This window comes from Chroicocephalus ridibundus, chromosome Z, assembly GCF_963924245.1.
Source record: "Chroicocephalus ridibundus chromosome Z, bChrRid1.1, whole genome shotgun sequence".
In the NCBI taxonomy this organism is placed as follows: domain Eukaryota; kingdom Metazoa; phylum Chordata; class Aves; order Charadriiformes; family Laridae; genus Chroicocephalus; species Chroicocephalus ridibundus.
In genome coordinates, this window is record NC_086316.1 from 37118009 (window position 1) to 37137794 (window position 19786).

General features: G+C 39.8%; 1 protein-coding gene across 11 annotated transcripts in view; it reads right to left on the minus strand.

Annotated features, from left to right (window-relative positions):
• The window catches only part of SECISBP2 (SECIS binding protein 2), a 36209-nt gene that overhangs the window by 5779 nt on the left and 10644 nt on the right, over positions 1-19786 (minus strand). For 10 of the 11 annotated variants that reach the window (XM_063321107.1, XM_063321106.1, XM_063321104.1 and 7 more), the window contains 7 exons: positions 18325-18470; positions 17647-17805; positions 14713-14814; positions 12803-12922; positions 11512-11644; positions 1989-2158; positions 299-437 (listed from right to left, as the gene is read on the minus strand). In XM_063321107.1, the coding sequence (XP_063177177.1) occupies positions 299-437; positions 1989-2158; positions 11512-11644; positions 12803-12922; positions 14713-14814; positions 17647-17805; positions 18325-18470 (969 nt within the window). The remainder of the gene's footprint in view (positions 1-298; positions 438-1988; positions 2159-11511; positions 11645-12802; positions 12923-14712; positions 14815-17646; positions 17806-18324; positions 18471-19786) is intronic. The other variant, XM_063321105.1, reaches the window with a different exon arrangement.

Here is a 19786-nt window from a genome sequence, read left to right on the forward strand (position 1 = left end):
TGCTGGGAGTGTACAGCTTCCTGCTGGTAGAGCTGGCTGAGTATAATCCTTGTACATTTTATATTGGTATCGGGATCAATATTGGTACTTCAGTGTTATTAATGTTAATTATCGAGTCTTATTCTATGAAATCTCTTTATATTTCAACCCTAGGGTTTCCTTGTTTTTTCCCCCCAGTTGCCCTTCCCACGTGGGTAGGGGTCATCAGGTGATAGAATAATTGTCTAAATTACAATAAATTGTTGTGGGTTTCTCAAACCATAACAATACTGTATGATAGCCTTTTCTTGAAAGATACCTGCTTGACTACGCTGTAGAAACATTTCATCTTCAGTAATATTTTCTGCAGACCAACAAATATTATCTTCATCTTTTGGTACCACTGTCTGTTCTAACAGGTGTTGCTGTTTTCGTTGTTCTCTTTCTTTCAGAATAATCTAAATATAAAGACCAAACCAATTTAAAGTCACATAGATAGCAAAGCAGTTTGTCTTACCAAGTGTTTACATAAAGACCATTCATAAGGAAGTCTGGCACTATCATTCAAAGTTTACAGTATCTGTTTTGTTTTTTTTTTTTTTAATTTGCACATAAAAAGAAGGAAAGATATTCCCTAAATCTACAAATAACAGGACTTATTCCTTGATACCAACGTCTGGGTGGAGATAATAATTGCTCAGGATCAACTACAAGGGCAGAACTAAAGTTAAAGTGATGAATTGCTTCAATGCAGAGAAGCAGGTGAAAAAGTCTCACTCTTTACCTTTCTAATTCACACCGTCAATTTGTAGCAATTCAGCCAACCGCTCAAGTACTTATACATATACGTATATATATATGCACAGTTACTCTGAGCCCTAATTCCCCTGTTAAAAATCTTGAGTCAGTCTAATAGATCGCTGTCTCTGAATTTGCTGGTTGAAGAAAAAGAGATGAAATTACCATGGATAGCTAAGCTTTATGGTACACAGAAGGAAGAAAAGTAGAACGTATGCTGGATCCAAACATGCTATTGTAGGTGAATGCAATAATCAGTTTCCTGAAACTCATCTTCCTTCTCCGCTTTCATAACTGCTAAGAAGTATATAGCAGTATATATGACCATTAGCTCAGCAAATCTACCCAAAATTTGTAATTAATTACACCACAACATCTAATTGCTCAAGTAAATTTCTCCCTTTGCATTTGTCAATGAACAAAAGAACAAAAATAAGCTCCCTACCATACGCAGAACACAGCTATTACACAGACAAAGCAATCTTTGTCTTCTCAAACCTACTTTGGAAAATAGAGGGCATGAAGATAGAACAGCTGAAGACACAGTAATTAGTATCACTCCCCAGAGTTGTTATATATGTTGTTTATATTGCACAGTTCTCAAATTCAACTAAGCAGCACAGAATGACCACTAAACTACTTTCACTACCTCTGTAAGAATTGTTCTAGACCAAAAAGTGACCGAGCAATGGAGTGGTACCTCAAAATCCTCTGTATAGAAGACATGATAGGAAGCAACACAAATGGGCAAAGAGGGAAGATACAAGAGAAATCACCAGGTGGATCTAACACTAGTTGCTGCAGAATCAGCTGAAGTTCTGGCTCAGAAGAGCACAGAAACGTTAAACACTACCTTTGTTTGATCCATTTTCCCCAGTCCTGCAAATACGCATATCTTATCCAAACAAAGTAAGATTTCTTTGGATCTTCCCTTAAATGATGTGTGGACACTTCTGTAGTGGCACTGCTTCAGCTATCAAGTGACTTAAATGAGAAAATATATTTTGGGGGAATTTGTATATGCTATTTAGCAAGACTCTCCTCTTCTCCCCAACCCGTTCCCCTTTTTTAAATGAAGGAAAGCTAAAATTGAATTTAGACAAGTGGATGCTGAGATGCAGATATCCATACCAGAAGGTTTAACAGATTCACAGAGTAACAATGAAGTTACATTAGCCTATTTGTACTATTTAAGGTAAAAATATGAGCACCTTTTTAAGACGTGTTGGTCTCTTTGCTTTAGGGACTTCTCTCTGTTTCCCTTTCTTTACCAAAGGAGCACTGGAATCCAAAGGGTTATGAGGCATCTTTCCTTGGTTTAACCGGTGACTTTTTGTGGCTGTAGCAGGTTGTTTAGAAAGCAATGGCATGGCACCACCAACTGAAATAAAAAAAGTCTGCATCAGACAACCATAAACAATATCTAAACTAGAATCCAATGCAAGTTTCATGACTGGATTAGGCCTAGCACATACATATTAAAATTGTGTTGTGTCGCTATTAAGAATATTTACAGGCAATACTGTCTCATTAAATGATGTTATTTAATAAAGATACTCCTCCCAAAAGACTAACATGTTCTCTACTTTTATTATACAACTAAAATCACAAGCTCTGTCCCTGAACTCCCAAATGTAGTATTTGGCGAAATGTTGCACTCCAAGCTACCTTCAACACCACACCATGCCAGCTTGGTAACCTTCAGGAATCTCCACATTTCATAGTAACAGCATCTCCTCCTCCACAGATTCTGTACTGCGTTAAGATAAATCCTGAGCTGCAATATTACAGATTTTAGATTTAATAGCTGTAAATAATCTGGAGCACTTATTCCAACTATTTGTTACACCTTAATGAAGTGGATGAATTCCATTTGCAGATGGGTAATGAGTAATTGAAAGCTACAGTTAAGTCTCTTTTGCTTAACCAGCACAGCTCTCAGAAGATGTCTATTTTACTTGCATTTTTCTGAGGGTTTAGAGCACAGAATCTTTAAATGATGGGCCAAGTCACTCAACTTGGACTTTCCAAACCATGACCTCACACCCTAAAAACTGCTCTCCTTCTTCGACTCACTATCAGTTGAGTAGGAATTTCTGTATCATGTGAGAGCACTTTGTCAAACTTCAGTTACCTGCAATACAAATGAGGTTACATTAGCAAGTCAATGAAGAGGATGAGATAAGTCCCAGTGGAATGTGCTTGACACCTTTGTGCCTCAGGCAACCTCTCTCCCCTAAACAACACCAAAGCTTCTGGCAGCTTGTTTTAAGCCATCTATCACACTTCCGAAGTATTACATGCTGATCCTCCAATACTGTAAGAAAGGCAGGTATTGTTTTTGCAATAGAGAAAAGCTGTTTCCATCAGAGGTGACATGATAAGGGAATGACTAAGACAAAGAGGCTCCAACAAAGGCTTGTAGAACATCTCCTACCCCACAGACAAAAGGACAAACTGATTCATACCGGATTAGTGTCTAGAAGGGTAGTCAAACATTTAACCAGGGCTAATGACATTGCGTAATTTCAACAAAAAGGAAAGAAATAAACTAGGTCTGATAAGCCCTCTAGGTGTAGCATGAAGAGAAGTAAACAGAGGCAGGACATCCAGGAATAATTTCAGGTGCTCTGGACAGGCTCTGAACCCTGGAGTACCTAACCAATGGGAAACAGGGGAGGGAAAATTCAGCTGGCGTTAGGAAATAGAAAGGTGTGTTTCAAGAACCAAAAGTGTGCCTACTTGCTAGGTCACCCGCTCTTGCAAGAATGTTTAAATAAAATGTGCCTCGTATCGTTCACTGCCTGAGCCATTGTTATTGGATAAGGAGCATTTCTCACAATCTGGGTGCTTGTCCGGGATCCGAAGTCATCCCCTTGTCGCTGAAGGACAGAAAAACATGTCTCCTTGATTTCAACGGTCTCATGTATCATTGCCTGGGGCTCCAAAGGGAATCAAATAGGATCGCAAGACGAATAGGATCCCAAGACTTCGTAAGCGGCAGACCATACCAAAAACAAAGGGGGAAAAAAATGAACTTAAGGCAGAAGGCACAGAGATTACCACCAGGCAACTCTGTGCACGGACCAAGGTAAGAAAGTTGGATTGTCTTAAGTATTGCCTTGGTGGTTGGGGACATTCTAAGAGATTTGATGGGTGTGAGTGACTGAGATGTACTGTGGTACAAAGTGAGTGTGGAGTCCAGATCCGTGGTTCTGTAGTCCCATGAGGGGTGCAGCTGGAGAAGAACGAAATGAAAGGAAGAAGTGTAAGAAAAGTCTCTGTTCAGAATGGGAAATAAGAATTCTAGGCCTAGGATGAAAAAGGGGATAATAAGAAAGACCCCGGGAACATTCCCCCAGACAGTCCTTTAGGGAGAATGTTGATGTTTTGGCATGATTCTTCTTGTACAAGATATAAAGATAAAACGAAAATGATACGTTATTGTTGGTTTTGTTTGAACCGCATCCTGGGGGGTCCCACGGGTGTCCCAGGGTGTCCTGTATCCATCTTAGAGGATTCCAGGGGCGTCTGGGGCGGTGGGCGTCCTGGGGACATCCCTGGGGCTCCCGTGTCCATCCCGGGGGATCTTCGGGGTGTCCCAGGGGGACGTGTTTGCATTTGCATTTGAATTTGTTTGGACCAAAGAACCCATAAGACCTTCTAGTGTATTTTGGCCCAAATTTGGATCTGATGAAGACTAGATCTGTCAGACCTTAAACATGCATGTGGATAATAAGGAATCACCCTCATTAGAAGAATGTGAATATGCTTTTTGCTGGGTCAAGATGAATAGATTCAGGATTTGGGGACGTCAAAATACATTCTATACGTTCGCAGCCCAAACCGTTTGTGATGTTTCAACTGAAAAAGAAGCTGAATCCCTTAAGTGTCCCTAAGTGAATCCCCCTTAGACTGTTACTTGGGGGTGAGGAAGAGGGGTGAATAACAGGGGAAGGGGACTGCCTCGACAACTCCTACCAGCAGCTCAAGGTTCACCAGGAGGGTGTTATCATTGTGGGATTTATGGAATCCCCTAATTTGTTTGGGCAAGTGCTAGAAAAAGTGCTTGAACAATTCAAACCTCCTTCAGGAGTAGCCCTGCTTCAGTATGTGGATGACTTATTGGTATCCGAGGAGGAAGAAGGCAGGGAAAAATAAGCCACAAAAGAGTTATTGAACTTTTTGGGACAGCAAGGTTTGAGGGTCTCAAAAACGAAACTGCAATATGTGGAAACAGAAGTGAAGTACCTAGGACATCTAGTCAGTGAAGGGAGTCGAAAAATAAATCCTGAAAGGATCAAAGGAATAGTAGACTTACCTCTGCCAAAGACCAAGAAGGAACTGAGAAAATTTTGGGGGCTGACTGGGTACTGTAGACTGTGGATAGAGGGGTATGCTCAAAAGACTAAAGGACTATATTCCAAACTGTTAGCTGAAGAACGTAGCTGAAGAATGTATTGGTTTGGACAGGAGAAGAGGAGGATTTAGTGCAAGATTTAAAACAGACCCTAATTAGAGCTCCAGTTTTAGCCTTATCTTCTTTGGAGAAACCTTTTCAACTATTTGTAACTGTAGACAAAGGGGCTGTGTTAGGAATGTTAACTCAAGATTTGGGGGATAAACGGCAGCCAGTGGCCTACTTATCTACACTCAGATCCGGTCTCCCGAGGGTGGCCAGGGGAATGATAGAAGTTAGTAAACCTCACCAGTAAAAACCATTTTAGCGCAAACCATGGGAAAATGGCTAACCGATTCAAGAATACCGAAGTATGAAGGAATTTTAATTGAAAAGGCTGATTTGATTTTAACTACCAGCTCTTGCCTTAACCCAGCAAGCTTTATGTGGAAAGGAAAAGTAGAGGCAAAGGATGAAGAACTTACGCACGAATGCGTAGATGTAATTGAGTACCAGACTAGGATACGATCTGACTTAAGGGAAGAACTCCTGTCTGGGGGTCTTCATTTGTTTGTAGACGGTTCTTCAAGAGTGACAGAAGGAAAGAGGTGTAATGGATATGCGGTGGTGCATGGAATGAGCCAACAACTAAAAGCATCTGAAAAATTACCTAGTGCACGATCTGCTCAAACGTGTGAGATGTATGCCTTAAACCAGGCACTAAAGTTAACTGGAGAAGGGGAAGGAACAATTTATACAGACTCTTGTTATGCCTTTGGGGTAGTGCATACCTTTGGTAAAATTTGGGAAGAACGAGGACTAATAAATAGCAAAGAGAAAGAACTTGTACATGAAGAATGTACAAAGCAGGTGTTAGCTAATATATTAATACCAAGTGAAATAGCTGTTGTACATGTTAAAGGCCACCAGAGAGGCAATTCAATTACTGCAAGGGGAAATAGATTAGCTGACAAGGTGGCAAAAGAGGTGGCCTTGGGGCAGGAAACTATTAAGATTTACAATCTTGTTCCTCAAGTACCAACAGTAACGACCCCATTGATATCCACTGAAAAAGAAAAGGAAGCAATGACAGAAGCAGGGGCAGTGGAGAAAGATGGTAAATGGATTCTGCCTGACGGAAGGGAAATGGTTAATAAACAAACAATGAGAGAAATAATGGCAGTGTTATATCAGGGAAGCCACTGGGGAACACATGCAATGTGTGATATAGTTTTGCAGAAGTATGGATGTTTTGGCATTTACATGGTAGCAAATCAAATCTGCAAAAGGTGCATTATTTGTAAGAAAATAAATAAGACGACCCTTAGAAAACAAGCCCGAGGAGGACGGGAACCAGGGTTAAGGCCATTCCAAAGTATACAAGTTGATTTTACTGAACTACCACCAATAGGCAGGTTTAAGTACCTCTTAGTCCTGGCAGATCACCTTACTGGAAGGGTGGAAGCTTATCCCTTAGTCTCAGCAACAGCTGCAGGAGTGACATGAGTAATGATAGAGCAAATAATTCCTAGGTACAGAATAGTGGAAAATGAGTATTAAGCCATTTTACGTCAAAGGTGCTACAGGGACTGATGAAAAGTTTAGGGATAACATGGGATTATCACACTCCCTGGCACGCCCCATCATCTGGAAAGGTTGAAAGAATGAATCAAACCATTAAGACGCAACTATCTAAATTGGTTCTTCAGACAAAATTACCATGGATTTTAAGTGTTTACCAATAGCACTATTAGGAATCTGGACCTCCCCTAGAAAAGATTAAATGCTTTTTGGACTACCTTACACTGGACATACAGGTGTGCCCACATTTGAAACCAAGGACATGTTCCTTAAGAAATATATACTGGGGCTGTTGTCTTCTCTCTCTTTCCTCAGAATTAAAGGCATTCTTGCTCAAACTCCACCGGTGGAATTTGTCATTGACCTGTAAAAACCAGGGGACTGGGTACTAGTCAAGTCCTGGAAGGAGAGTAAGCTCCAACTGGAGTGGAAAGGACCATTCCAAGTACTCCTCACTACTGAAACGGCAGTAAGAACAGTGTAAAAACATTGGACTCACTACACCTGGCTAAAAGGACGAGTTGAATCCCCGCTGACAGATCCGGTAGAACAGTGGACTGTACATTCTACTTACAACCCACTGTGACTAACCCTAAAAAGAAAATAAGCCGTGGGTTGGGGCGGGATGATCCAGTCAGAAGCTATAAATCTGTGTACGCCATGAATTTTAAGAAGTGTTTTGCCATGATACTGGTTGTAGGGGCAGTATTGCGCTTCCCACTAGGAAGCTGGAGTGTACACCCAGATCACCTATGGAGCATTCATCCAGATACCCCACAGACCATACTCGATGATGCCTGTCAAGTACTGAAGTGTGGGGATCTAGAGGCCCAAAGACAGTTGAATGGTGAAAACAAGTACCTGTGCCCAGAAATTTGGAGGGTCGCAGAGAGATATCCAGATATCCTGAGCCTGCATCTTGTGAACAACAGAGTGAAGTGTGGTGGAACACACAAATTGGAGGGTGGACCACTGATGACGGGTGGATCAAGTGACCTAATATATGGTATAGGAGCAGATGTGTCTGGAAGAGATCCAAGGGGAAGATTTAGAATAGCTGTACTGGAAAATAGCAGTTAAGCAGAAGGGACAACTACGACTACTAAACTCCCAGTAATACAACACTGGGAACCACTGAATGATCCAGCCTTGGTAACAGTTACTGAGATTAAAGATCTTAGACAAACATTTGAGATTGAGACAGGGTACAGTGAGACAAATGCTTGGGTAGAATGGGTAAAATATACTGTTAGTAGTTTGAACCAAAGCAATTGCTATGCTTGTGCCTCAGGAAGGCCCCCAGCACAGATTGTCCCTTTTCCCTTAGGGTGGATGAAAGATTCTGTAGGGATGTGGTCTATGACAGCTTTATACCAAGAAAGGACCGCCTGGGGAAATGAGACCTGTCATTCACTTTCCTTACTGCTTCCTGCCTTAGAGTCTAGAGATGTTAAAGTGCCACCAGTATTTTCCACAGCAATTGGTAACCATACAGCGTGCCTCTCATGGCACGGTGTGAATGCTACCTGTGGGGGGATTTACCCTGTGCACTGAAACTCTGAATGTGATCAAGGATGTAAAAGGAAACTACTCAGTGATAAAAGTGCCTCGGGTGGATCTCTGGTGGTATTGTGGAGGGAAGACCTTGCGATCTGTGTTGCCGGCTAACTGGAAAGGTACATGCGGAATAGTACAATTGGCAATACCATTCACCCTAGCATTTGAAAAAGGAACAGGAACCCTGAGCTCAGGCAATAGAGTAAAAAGAAGTGTGGGTTCATCCTATTGATGAACTTATATATATATAGATTCCACTGGAATCCCTAGAGGAGTCCCAGTTGAACACAAAGCAAGGAATCAGATAGGAGCAGGATTCAAATCTGTCCTTTTCTGTAACTATAAACAAAAATGTAGATTGGATAAATTATATTTACTATAACCAACAGAGGTTTATTAATTATACCAGAGATGCATTAAAAGGAATAGTGGAACAACTGGATGCAACCAGCCAACTGGCACAGGAAAAAAGGATCGCCCTGGACATGATCTTGGCGGAGAAGGGAGGTGTATGTGTAATGCTAGTGAACCGATTGTGCCCTTTTATACCAAACAATACGGCACCTGATGGTACTGTAACCAGTGCTCTCAAGGACTCACAACTTTAGCTGAAGAAATAACTTGAAAATTCAACGACAGATAGTTCTTTAAACAGGTGGTTAGATTCTTGGTTTGGGAAACAGAAGGGAATGGTAGTATCCATCTTAACCTCACTAATCATATTAGCCAGAGTGTTAGTTGCTGTAGGGTGCTGCATCATCCCTTGCATCCAAGGGTTAGTACAACAGCTGATAGAAACTGCCCTGACAAAGCAAATGGAAGTAGATCCCCCTCCATATCCTGGAAAAAATGTTTCGTCTAGAAGAAGAAAATAAAAACTCTTGAGAAGGAGAAGAATGTAACATCATGCTGTCAGCCTTAGAGGCCTCCTATGGAACCATGCCCTAGAAATGCAAAAAGTAATAGGATTATAAAAAAGGAAAGGGGGAAACTGTAGAAAGGCAGGTATTGTTTTTGCAATAGAGAAAAGCTGTTTCCATCAGAGCTGACATGATAAGGGAAGGACTAGACAAAGAGGCTCCAACAAAGGCTTGTAGAACATCTCCTACCCCACAGACAAAAGGACAAACTGATTCATACCGGATTAGTGTCTAGAAGGGTAGTCAAACATTTAACCAGGGCTAATGACATTGCGTAATTTCAACAAAAAGGAAAGAAATAAACTAGTCTGATAAGCCCTCTAGGTGTAGCATAAAAAGAAGTAAACAGAGGCAGGACATCCAGGAATAATTTCAGGTGCTCTGGACAGGCTCTGAACCCTGGAGTACCTAACCAATGGGAAACAGGGGAGGGAAAATTCAGCCGGCGTTAGGAAATAGAAAGGTGTGTTTCAAGAACCAAAAGTGTGCCTACTTGCTAGGTCACCCGCTCTTGCAAGAATGTTTAAATAAAATGTGCCTCGTATCGTTCACTGCCTGAGCCATTGTTATTGGATAAGGAGCATTTCTCACAATATCACATATAAAACATATATAGCAACAGTTTACTTCATAGAACTGCTACACCGCAACTTCTCGGTTTTGATTCTGTGTAACAAAGGCAAATTGAGAACTGCCAAGAACATTGTGCAGTATGTTAACATAGGCGGCTACAAGAACTAAAGCTGGATTTGAAGTAATATGTAAGTCTACATCCTGCAGCACATGGTATTTCCTTCACCGTGTAGATCGCTTCTTCATTTCAAATTCAGAGTTCTCATGTTCCTGAACTTGATGGCTTTAACAGTTTGTGTCATTTTGCATGACTGATATATTTGCAAAATGTAATTTAAATTCAAATAATTACTGCTTTACTATTCTATTCCATCCACACATTATTTACCATATGAAGTAATAAGTGGAATGAAATAACTCTGTCTGCAGTCCTTGCCCTTCTTATTCACTGTGTTCCTCTTCTGGTTACAGAGGTCAGCACAATGTCACTTCACAAACTGAAGTCACATTTTGGTACACACCAATTTAATGGGTGCACTGAACGTTAAAAAAAAAAAGTATAAAGCTGAGGTAACATCTGCCTTACACTTACGGGATATGAACATGACACAGATTTCTCTTCTGCAGCAGATTCAGACACAGGCAATTTAATATTAGAAAACAGGTACTGTGACTCCTACCTTTGTGCTCCACCAGGTACTCACCAATCCATGCACTGGATAGTTTTATATAAACAAAACTGGTTATTAGTACCTCTGCAGACTGACTCAAATGAAAAAAAGAGATCAACTGCAGAAAAAGACTTTTAAAAAGCATCTTCCAAGTTCTCTCAGTTAGTGAAGGAAAATCTCATTGATGCTTCATATTTTGAGCCTTTTTAAAAAATGTTCAGCTTTACATTAAACATTGTGAGATGAATTCTCTCGTGATTAGCTCTTTCTGAAATAATTTTTAGAAAGTTCCTTACTGAAATAAGGAGAGAAATTTTATCATCATTTAATTCTAGCAAACATCATGCCTCCTTTTGCAAACTATACTGCACTAACATAGCTAAGACTAAATTTTGACCCACAATGAAAAACACACTAAGCTATTTGTTTCTGCTTCCTGATTACACATCTACAAGGTCTGAAAGACTCTCTGCATCACCAAAACCTAGCATTTTGTTAAGGGCAATTATTTCACAATTATCAGACACGGCAGAACTCACCCTTTGGCTTGGGCTGATTGACTCTAACACAACCTCTGTGTTTGCAAAGAAGCTCTTCCACTCAAGTTACAGATCTAGGATTTCTAGCATCAGAGGAGCTTAAGAAAGCCTTTGTTACTGTGCAGCCCCTTCCTTCAGGTCCACATCACAACAGTAACACATATGTTTAAGACAAAGCAAAAATCTCCACAAACATTAGTATTTTCATCAAAGCTAAATTTCAACCACCTCTGATATTATATAATAAGATATTCTTTTGCAAATCATTGTCCTGAAGATTTTTCTTTCCCCAAGTCTGCCTCCAAGCAATTCAGACTGACATGCTCTTAATTTTTTTTTTTTAAAAGAACCTTCATTTTCTCTTTTATCTGGTGAACTGGGCTCCTGTCTGCATATTCATGGATCATTACAGATCAGAAATCAGGCTACATTTAATGTTTGAATACTTAAAACCAATTCAAGTTGAAGAAAGGAAATTCCATCATAAAAAATACCTGAAAACACCACAGGTTTAGAAGACTGTTTTGACTTCTCTGTTTGTTGCTTCTGCTCCAAGACTGCCAGCATGCCACCCAAATCCAATTGCACAGGAATTTGACTCTTCTTGCCAGTGCTCCTGGATGTTTCCTGAAAAAGTTCAGTACCAATTAGTAATGCTCACCATTTCAGACTGTAAAGACTGTATTTTGTATGGTGTGTAATACACTCTTAACATCTTCATTCATGATACTTTTGATTTTTAACTTGACTCAATGAAAGTATTTTGACCTTTAAATAAACATCATCTTTAATGTGAAAAATAAAAAATCAGAAACAGTTCAAATAACTTTTGAGTAGCTGGAGGAAGTGCTTTATGTCAGGTTCCCACTTCAGTCAGACTGCCACCTATCTTTGAAAAAAGAAAAAAGCCTTACCAGAATTGAAGTTTTATTAAAAATACAGAAAAAATTCTCTATCTTCCAGATTATGTGATTGCAATACACATATATCATTATCTTCAATGCCTTATTAAAATGGGAGTTCATTGACTTTAATTAAGTACCAGCTCATCATAAGCAGTAACCTTTCTGTCTGCTTTGAAGAGAAGGCACAAGTGGTGTCCCATACTTGGCACCACATTTAGTGATTCGGAATATAAAAAGATTACAAATGAATAGTCTAGCAAAGACTATGAAAGGGCAAACTGCGATGGCAGAACATGTTAAGGAAATGACTCACAGATTTTATACTTTCAGAAGTCTTATCCTGGAAGATCAATTCATTATAGCTTCTGTTACAATAGGGTTAAGGAACGTGACCTCTGCCTTTTGAGCCTAGGATCTCATCTTGCACCTGAGCTATGCCAGAACCTACTCACCAACATGGAACCACTTACTGACCTCACTGTTGCTCTGTATTTCTCCTCCCAGCCCCAAGCTAATTGGATTTCCTTGCCTCCTTGTCTTAATCTGGCAGAACCACTTTTAAGAGGTTCCCAAATCCTTAAGACAATCAGTTTGGACTGGATTTATGCCATGATCAAATAAGACAGATGAAAGAAAATTTCCTGATATCTGAAACTTGCAGACATTAATGAAAAACTAGTATTTCTTCCAAAACGCTGTATCACAAACTGGGGGCTAGTAATTACTACCACTGTCTGCTTCTAATCAAGACGATCTTGTCACTTATTTCAAACTATGAATACAATTGCAGATGAGCTTGGATCTAGTCTTATATTTAAATATGCTAATTTTCTTTGTCATTTTGAGTTGTAAATTTCTTTTCAAACATGAATTAATTTACCTGCATTTTCTTTCTTTCTGATACTGAAGACGAAGCTTGTTTCCCTGAGAGTCCATCCACCTTGGGATTTCCATCCACTGTGGGAGACCAACTATCCCAAGGCTCTTCAGGGAGATGAATCTTTGAAATTTAGAGACAAAAGGTGAGACAGAGGAAGAGAAAATATTTAAAGACACATGGAAAAGGGTAAAGTGAAGATGATTTTAAATTCAAATAGAACATAGACAGTGGGATTGAGTCTACCCGCAGCAAGTTTGTGAATGACATCAAGCTAAGTAGTACAGTTGATAGACTTCAGGGACACGATGTCATCCAGAGGAACCTTGACAGGCTTGAGGAGTTGGCCTGTGTGAACATCATGAAGTTCAGCAAGGCCAAGTGCAAGGTTCTGGACCTGGGCACTCCCCAATATCAAAACAGACTGGGGGATGAAGGGATTGAGAGCAGCCTTGCAGAGAAGGACCTGCACGTACTGGTGGACAAAAAACTGGACATGTACTGGCAATGTGCACTCTCAGCCCAGAAAGTCAATTCTATCCTGGGCTGTGTAAAAATAAGTTTGGCCAGCAAATCAAGGGAGCCAATCCTCCCCCTCTACTTTGCTCTGGTGTCCCCCCACCTGGAGTCCTGTGTGCAGTTCTGTGGACCCCAGCACAAGAAATACATGGAGCTATGAGGGCATGTCCAGAGGAGGACGACAAAAATGGTCAAGAGGGCTGGAGCAGCTCTCCTAAGGCTAAGAGAGACAAGGTTGTTCAACCTGAAGAGAAGGCTCCAGGGAGACCATACTGTGGCCTTCTAAAAGTGCAATCATTTATTGGCTGCCATACTACTTAATCAGACTCATTATTTCCTTTTTTTTTTTCAGATTTGGAAGAAAAAATCAGCAAGGCAGTTTCATCTTCAAATATTTGCTACAGAGAAGTACAAGTGGCTTAATGATCACATGTCTCTACAACTTATGTAAGCTTTGAGAGGTTATACCCCACTTACGCTTAGAAAGCTAAAAGGTTTCTCTCAATTGAGCCACAAGTCTGTATAACACTTTCTTTATAACAAATCTCGTTTGAGCAATTACTGTGTCTTCTGCTGCTCATTCCTCCCTGTTGATTCAATTTACTGCCTCAAAGTAAACAAGGGTTTTGGGTTTTTGTGTTTGGCTTTTTTTTTTTCTTTAAACTACATATTCACAATGAAATAAAACCAATGGCAAAAAGTTCTAGCAGCTAAATTAGGTTCAAAGAAACAGAAACCTGGAGTTTCACCTTTATTATTTATGGTTTTTGCTTTGCAAGAGCAATCCTATTTCCAGACCCTGTGATTCATATTTGGGATTCATTCCCATATTGAATGAATTTCCAAAGTAATCCTTGGGATGCATTTCACTCATGTTAAAAAAATAAAGCTTGGATTTATAATGGACGTTAGATTTAAATTCTTACCCTTGCACAGCTTTAGAACGAAGTGTTACACTGTTCGGATGCCCTTGAAATTTGATTATATGAACAAACAGCAAAGGCAGAAATTGAAAGGGTCTGAGTATTAATTTTATGAAGTACAAAATTAAACCAGAACACTACCTGTAGGAAAATAAAATACATAAAGAGAATTCTTCTCAACTAATTTCAAGTGTCCACAACAGAGGTGTCTATATCAGAATTCGTAGCCCAGAATTTATGCAGCAGTTCAGAGACCAAAAAGATATCTCCTTTGGAATGATATGAATCTATTGAATACAGTGAGTAGCTCTTTGCTGTCTACACGGTATCTAAGAGGACTGCCATGGGCAGATCCCACAGTTTAAGTGCCTACATTTAGTCAAAAGAATTCCAGCTTCATTCTCATTTAAAAATTGCAGTCTTTTCCTGCTTATTTTCTTAACGTTCACATAACGTCATAAGATTACTTACTTCAGTCTGCTTTCTGACAGCAGGAGTAAATGATGATTTCTGAGATCCTAGTCTGTTTCTTCTATCAGAAGCAGCTGCCAGATCAGGAAATTCCTCAGCATCCTAAACAAATAAATCAGAAGATGATTTTACAAGAACTATCAAGTCCATATTCTCAAAACTGAATTTTCCTACATTCAAACAATTTTCTCCCTGCTTATCATTCATTCACCTTGATGTGTTTCACTGTACAAAAATTCAGAAGCCAAGTGCAGTACCACCAACTATAATCAGCACTACAATGGTTAAATCATCTGTGCAACAGCTAATTCAGGGCTGAAAGAGCTTACAAGAGAAATGCTTCCAACAGCAGCTTGTTATTGCTGTCAGCTGATACAAATAATTAGAGGTAAACGGTTCCTAAAGGAGTGCTTTTCAGATCATTTAACAGCCTTGCAAACAACTTCCCTCCTCATCCACTACAGTCTCCAGCTATGCAATTCTGCCTTAAACATGTGAGTGTTGAAGAACAAAAAGGGGAGGCAAAAGGGTAATAACTCTTGACTACTGGATGGAAATAAACAGACAAATCACTCAAGTGATTATGTAGGCTTAGACACAAGAATAAATTTTATTAGCAGAAGATACATTACCTGGACTCCAAATTAACTAAGTGTAGACAGCCTGGAGCTTGCTCTTCACTGGTTACCTTATATCCACTACCTCTATCATTATGATCCTGATCCTGATTGGTTTTCATTCGGTTGCTTCTCCTACCACTACTTCTCCTCTGAGAGGCGTTTTTAGCTGTGATACAATACTACTGAACACACCAATATTTCTGCAGCCCTCATTTAAACAGTCCAAGCTAGGAAGCTCCAGTGTAAGGACAGTCACACCTCACTAATTAACTATTTTTAAAGAAGCTTGGAAGTAGAAGATGACTGCAAGAAAGGAAAAAATATTTCACAAACACACTTTTGAGCTTAGAGACTGGAACCAAAGGTAGTACTTTCACATTTAAATAGCCCTCATTAGAATAAATTTTAATTTCAGTCTGTCCAATCACTTCCTGAATTCAAATAAATGTCTGGCATTTCCTGTAGCAAAATGAATAATTATAACACAGCACTCACTGTAATATCATACCTCCTTACATTTGTTAACTCATCACCTATAGGAACCAGAGAACATCAAACAAAATTATGAGAAAGATCAATTAATTTCCCTTTTATTTCCCTGTCACTTCTGATTCACACTTAGCCATCTATTTTACTGACTGAGAAGCCCTAGTTTATTCAGTCTTGCCTCCTACAGAAATTGCTTCATACCTTTGATTATTTTTGGAGCCCTCTGTCTATTTTTTTTTAGTTCAACTATGTATATTTTTTTTAAGGAGTGGGGGAAACACAAGAAAACAAAATCCATACTATATTTAGATAGGACACACATCCTGGATTTATGTACTGTCATAATTGAATTTTTTTTCTATTTACCTAATAATTCCCAGCACTGTTTACCTGTTTGATCAGTACTACCAGCATTGACCTGATTATCAACAGCGGCTTCAACTTCTTCCCCCTCAGAGAAAATAAATAGCTAGCTCAGGGCCTATCACTGTATATAGGAAAACAGGATTACTTTTCCCAAATGATCATTAACAGTGGCTACAAATGAGTGACTTTTACAAAAATAGTAAACAATCTAATATATTGCTCCAGTAAGCTGCTGCACATAGCAGAACCCTCTTAAATCTCCTGAGTGCCCAGAAGTTTTACGTGTGTGATCCTTTCACGCTCTTCCATTTCAAGAGTATCATACAAGCTCAACCCATTTTCAAAGCAATGAGCACACAAGCATTCCTAGCAAAACAGGAGGGTCTGAAGGCTGCCCCCCACTGCCACAACAGATGATGCATCCACATCATGGATTTCAGTGCAATGCGTGTGTCCTGTTCCATGACTCAGAGCCATTTTTTTCTGCTTTTGTCTTCAATAATCCCATTACCTTCCTACTACTTCTCATGGCTCCTGCCATTCTCTTTCTCTTTAGATGTTAAGTCATTCACATGTCAGACACTGTATAGTAGCATATAGTAAAAATGGGGATGTTCTCATGAAGGAAAGAACCTGCAGATCTTTGCTTCTACCAATAATTCTCTAACAAAGAGGTCTGTAAACAGTAATTTCTCGTGCAGTTCCAGGACAATGAACTACATTATTAAAAGAATGCGTAGCCACAATTCTGCTCCATGTTCCATGTTAAAGTGTACAGAACAGAAGCCAGCCAGGAAAGCTTCTTTATGCTGTAATTTCAAAGACTAAACATTACGTACACTAGATGAAACAAGTCAACACATGTACGTAGCGCTTTCAATGAATGTGGGAGGGTCTAAAGCATTCTGACAGACAGAAGTATCAAAATATTAATATGCAAATTACAGCTACATGAAATTGAAAAAAAACCTGGAATGGGCAATCAGGAATGTAAGCAGCGACAACTGTGTTCCACAGAAACCACCTCCAGATGTGAGATGGGCAGAAGTGTAATACCAGTACCACATTCTTTAAAACTGTGGCATACTATGGTACCCAGTATATTCCCCGTTCCTTGTTCACTTTGGTTTCTGCAATAATTTCTACAGAATACTTTTAATTTAGGAAATTTGACTTTTATTGTTGCCTGCTAACATTCAGACCCTCAGATGCCTAATTCCAAATTTGCTCCTAAGCCTCTTCTGCAATTCTCTGTGCTCACTGAATACACGGTAAGTCAAAAGGCACAACTGTTCCGTACCAGTAGCTTCTGACAAACATCTCAACTGAAATGGACCTGAACCAATATCCTCTACAAATGGCATCTGAACTTAAAATTGTACAAAGCTGTGTTAACATCTGGTCTTCCAGTACACTTATAACACTTAAAAGAACAACAATAAAACCCTCTTTTGTGTACCTCAATCCTTGGTGGTTCCTGTATTGTAGTAGATTCATTTTGAGGTTTCTCTACATCAGTGGGTGACTTTGTTTTTTTTTTCTTTTTCTTCTTTTTTTTCTTCTTTTCTGACCCTTCTTCAGGCTCAGTTTCACTAGCATCATTTTTTGTTTCTGACTGCTGAAGAAAATCATGAGGTGCAACCATTAGAAGATGATTTATTTCCATACCACCTACCAAAATATATGCAAGTGACCACACTTACGCAACTAAACAGTATCTTAATCAATCCAGATTAGGACATTATGGGGACAAGGAAAATTCAAGATCTCTTAGAAATTCAGCGCTACTGCAAAAACTGTTAATTTGAAGTACACTGTATGATTATCAGAATGCATCAGGAACTACTGAAGGTCAGGAATTTGAAAAAAGTCCAGCCTAAAAGTAACATATTCAAATCAGCTATTTTGGAAGTTCATGTTGCTGGAGTAACACTGTCTTTTTGATGTCTTGTTATTCTTTTCCACTACAAGAGAAGAAAAATTCTAATAAGGACTAGGTGACTTAATATTAATTCTTAAAAGCTACATTACCAGTGGACACTGTACAGAGCCTAGGAAAAAAATCGCAATGTCTCACATCAAAAGACACAATCACACAGTGACAGAAATTAGTTTAGAGCAGACAATTCTCAACTACCTTTGCTTCACTATCCTGCTTCCCTTTGCCTCTGGGAAGATCTTCAGATGCTGGTGATGACACATTTTTCTTTGGGGGCTGTGAAAGTACCATGGCCCAAGACACATGTGGCTGAGCAGAGCCATCTGCAGGTGTTTCAGGAAATGCTGTTGGGAAAAAAAGTGATATACAAAGATGTCTCAAAAATATTTCTCAAATATTCAAAAGAAAAAGGATCAGCAAAAAATTAATCAAGGACTAGCAGGTACAGCACAGAGACATATTCCTTCTGAGGAATGACTGAAATAAGACACTCATACGTTTTGTTTCACCAGAAAGCTTTCTAGAATTGTAACTACTCCATATATCGTCCAGCACTATATACATATATTTAGCCTAATTAAATTATAAATGGGAGATTCTCTGTCATACTAACCACATACAAATAATTCCATGCTCATTTTCTAAGTTATTTTTCTTTAAAATAATGAACTTCTGCTGTATTTATATACAAAATTCCTTTAATATTTATCCCACTCAGTCATACAGCTTTCACATACAAGGCCACATCAGTATTTTCTCAGAAAACTTCCCAGTTTTACAGACATACAAACCAGCTGAAAGACTTCCTAATATGCCTAAGTGTACAAGAATTTCACCATTAGCACTCAGACGTATCAATATTTTGAAAGAACTCACACTTAATTGATTTTGTAAATATTCCAAACACACAGCAAATACAGAGCAAAATCTAAATTTCTTTTAAGAATGAGGAAAACTTTCATTGAACAATTACAGAGCACAGTGGTTTTACGTGGCAAGGTTTTGGTAGCAGGTGGAGGCTGCAGGGGTAGCCTCAGTTAGAAGCTGGACACTGCCAGCCCCAGCCAGCTCCAAGAGAGACCTGGACTGGTGCATGTCTAGAAGGTTCCTGGAATGTGCTGGGGATAACTTCCTGACACAGCTAGTGAGAGAGCCAACTAGGGAAGGTGCCCTGCTGGATCTGTTGTTTGTAAATAGGGAAGGTCTTGTGGGGGATGTGAAGGTTGGAGGCTGTCTTGGGAACAGTGACCATGAAATGATAGAGTTTTCAATTCTGCGAGAAGCAAGGAGAGGGGTCAGCAGAACTGCTACCTTGGACTTCCGGAGGGCGGACTTTGGGCTTTTCAGGAGCCTGGTTGACAAAGTCCCCTGGGAGGCAGTCCTCCAGGGCAAAGGAGCCCAGGAAGCCTGGGTGATTTTCAAGAAGGAAGTCTTAAAGGCGCAGGAGCAGGCTGTCCCCATGTGCCAGAAGACAAGCCGTCGGGGAAAAAGGCCGGCCTGGCTAAACAGGGAGCTAGTGTTGCAACTTCGGGAAAAAAAGAGGATCTATGGCCTCTGGAAGGAAGGGCAGGCCACTCAAGACGACTACAAAGAGGTAGTGAAGCTATGTAGGGAAAAAATCAGGAGGGCTAAAGCCCAGCTGGAGCTAAACCTGGCTTCT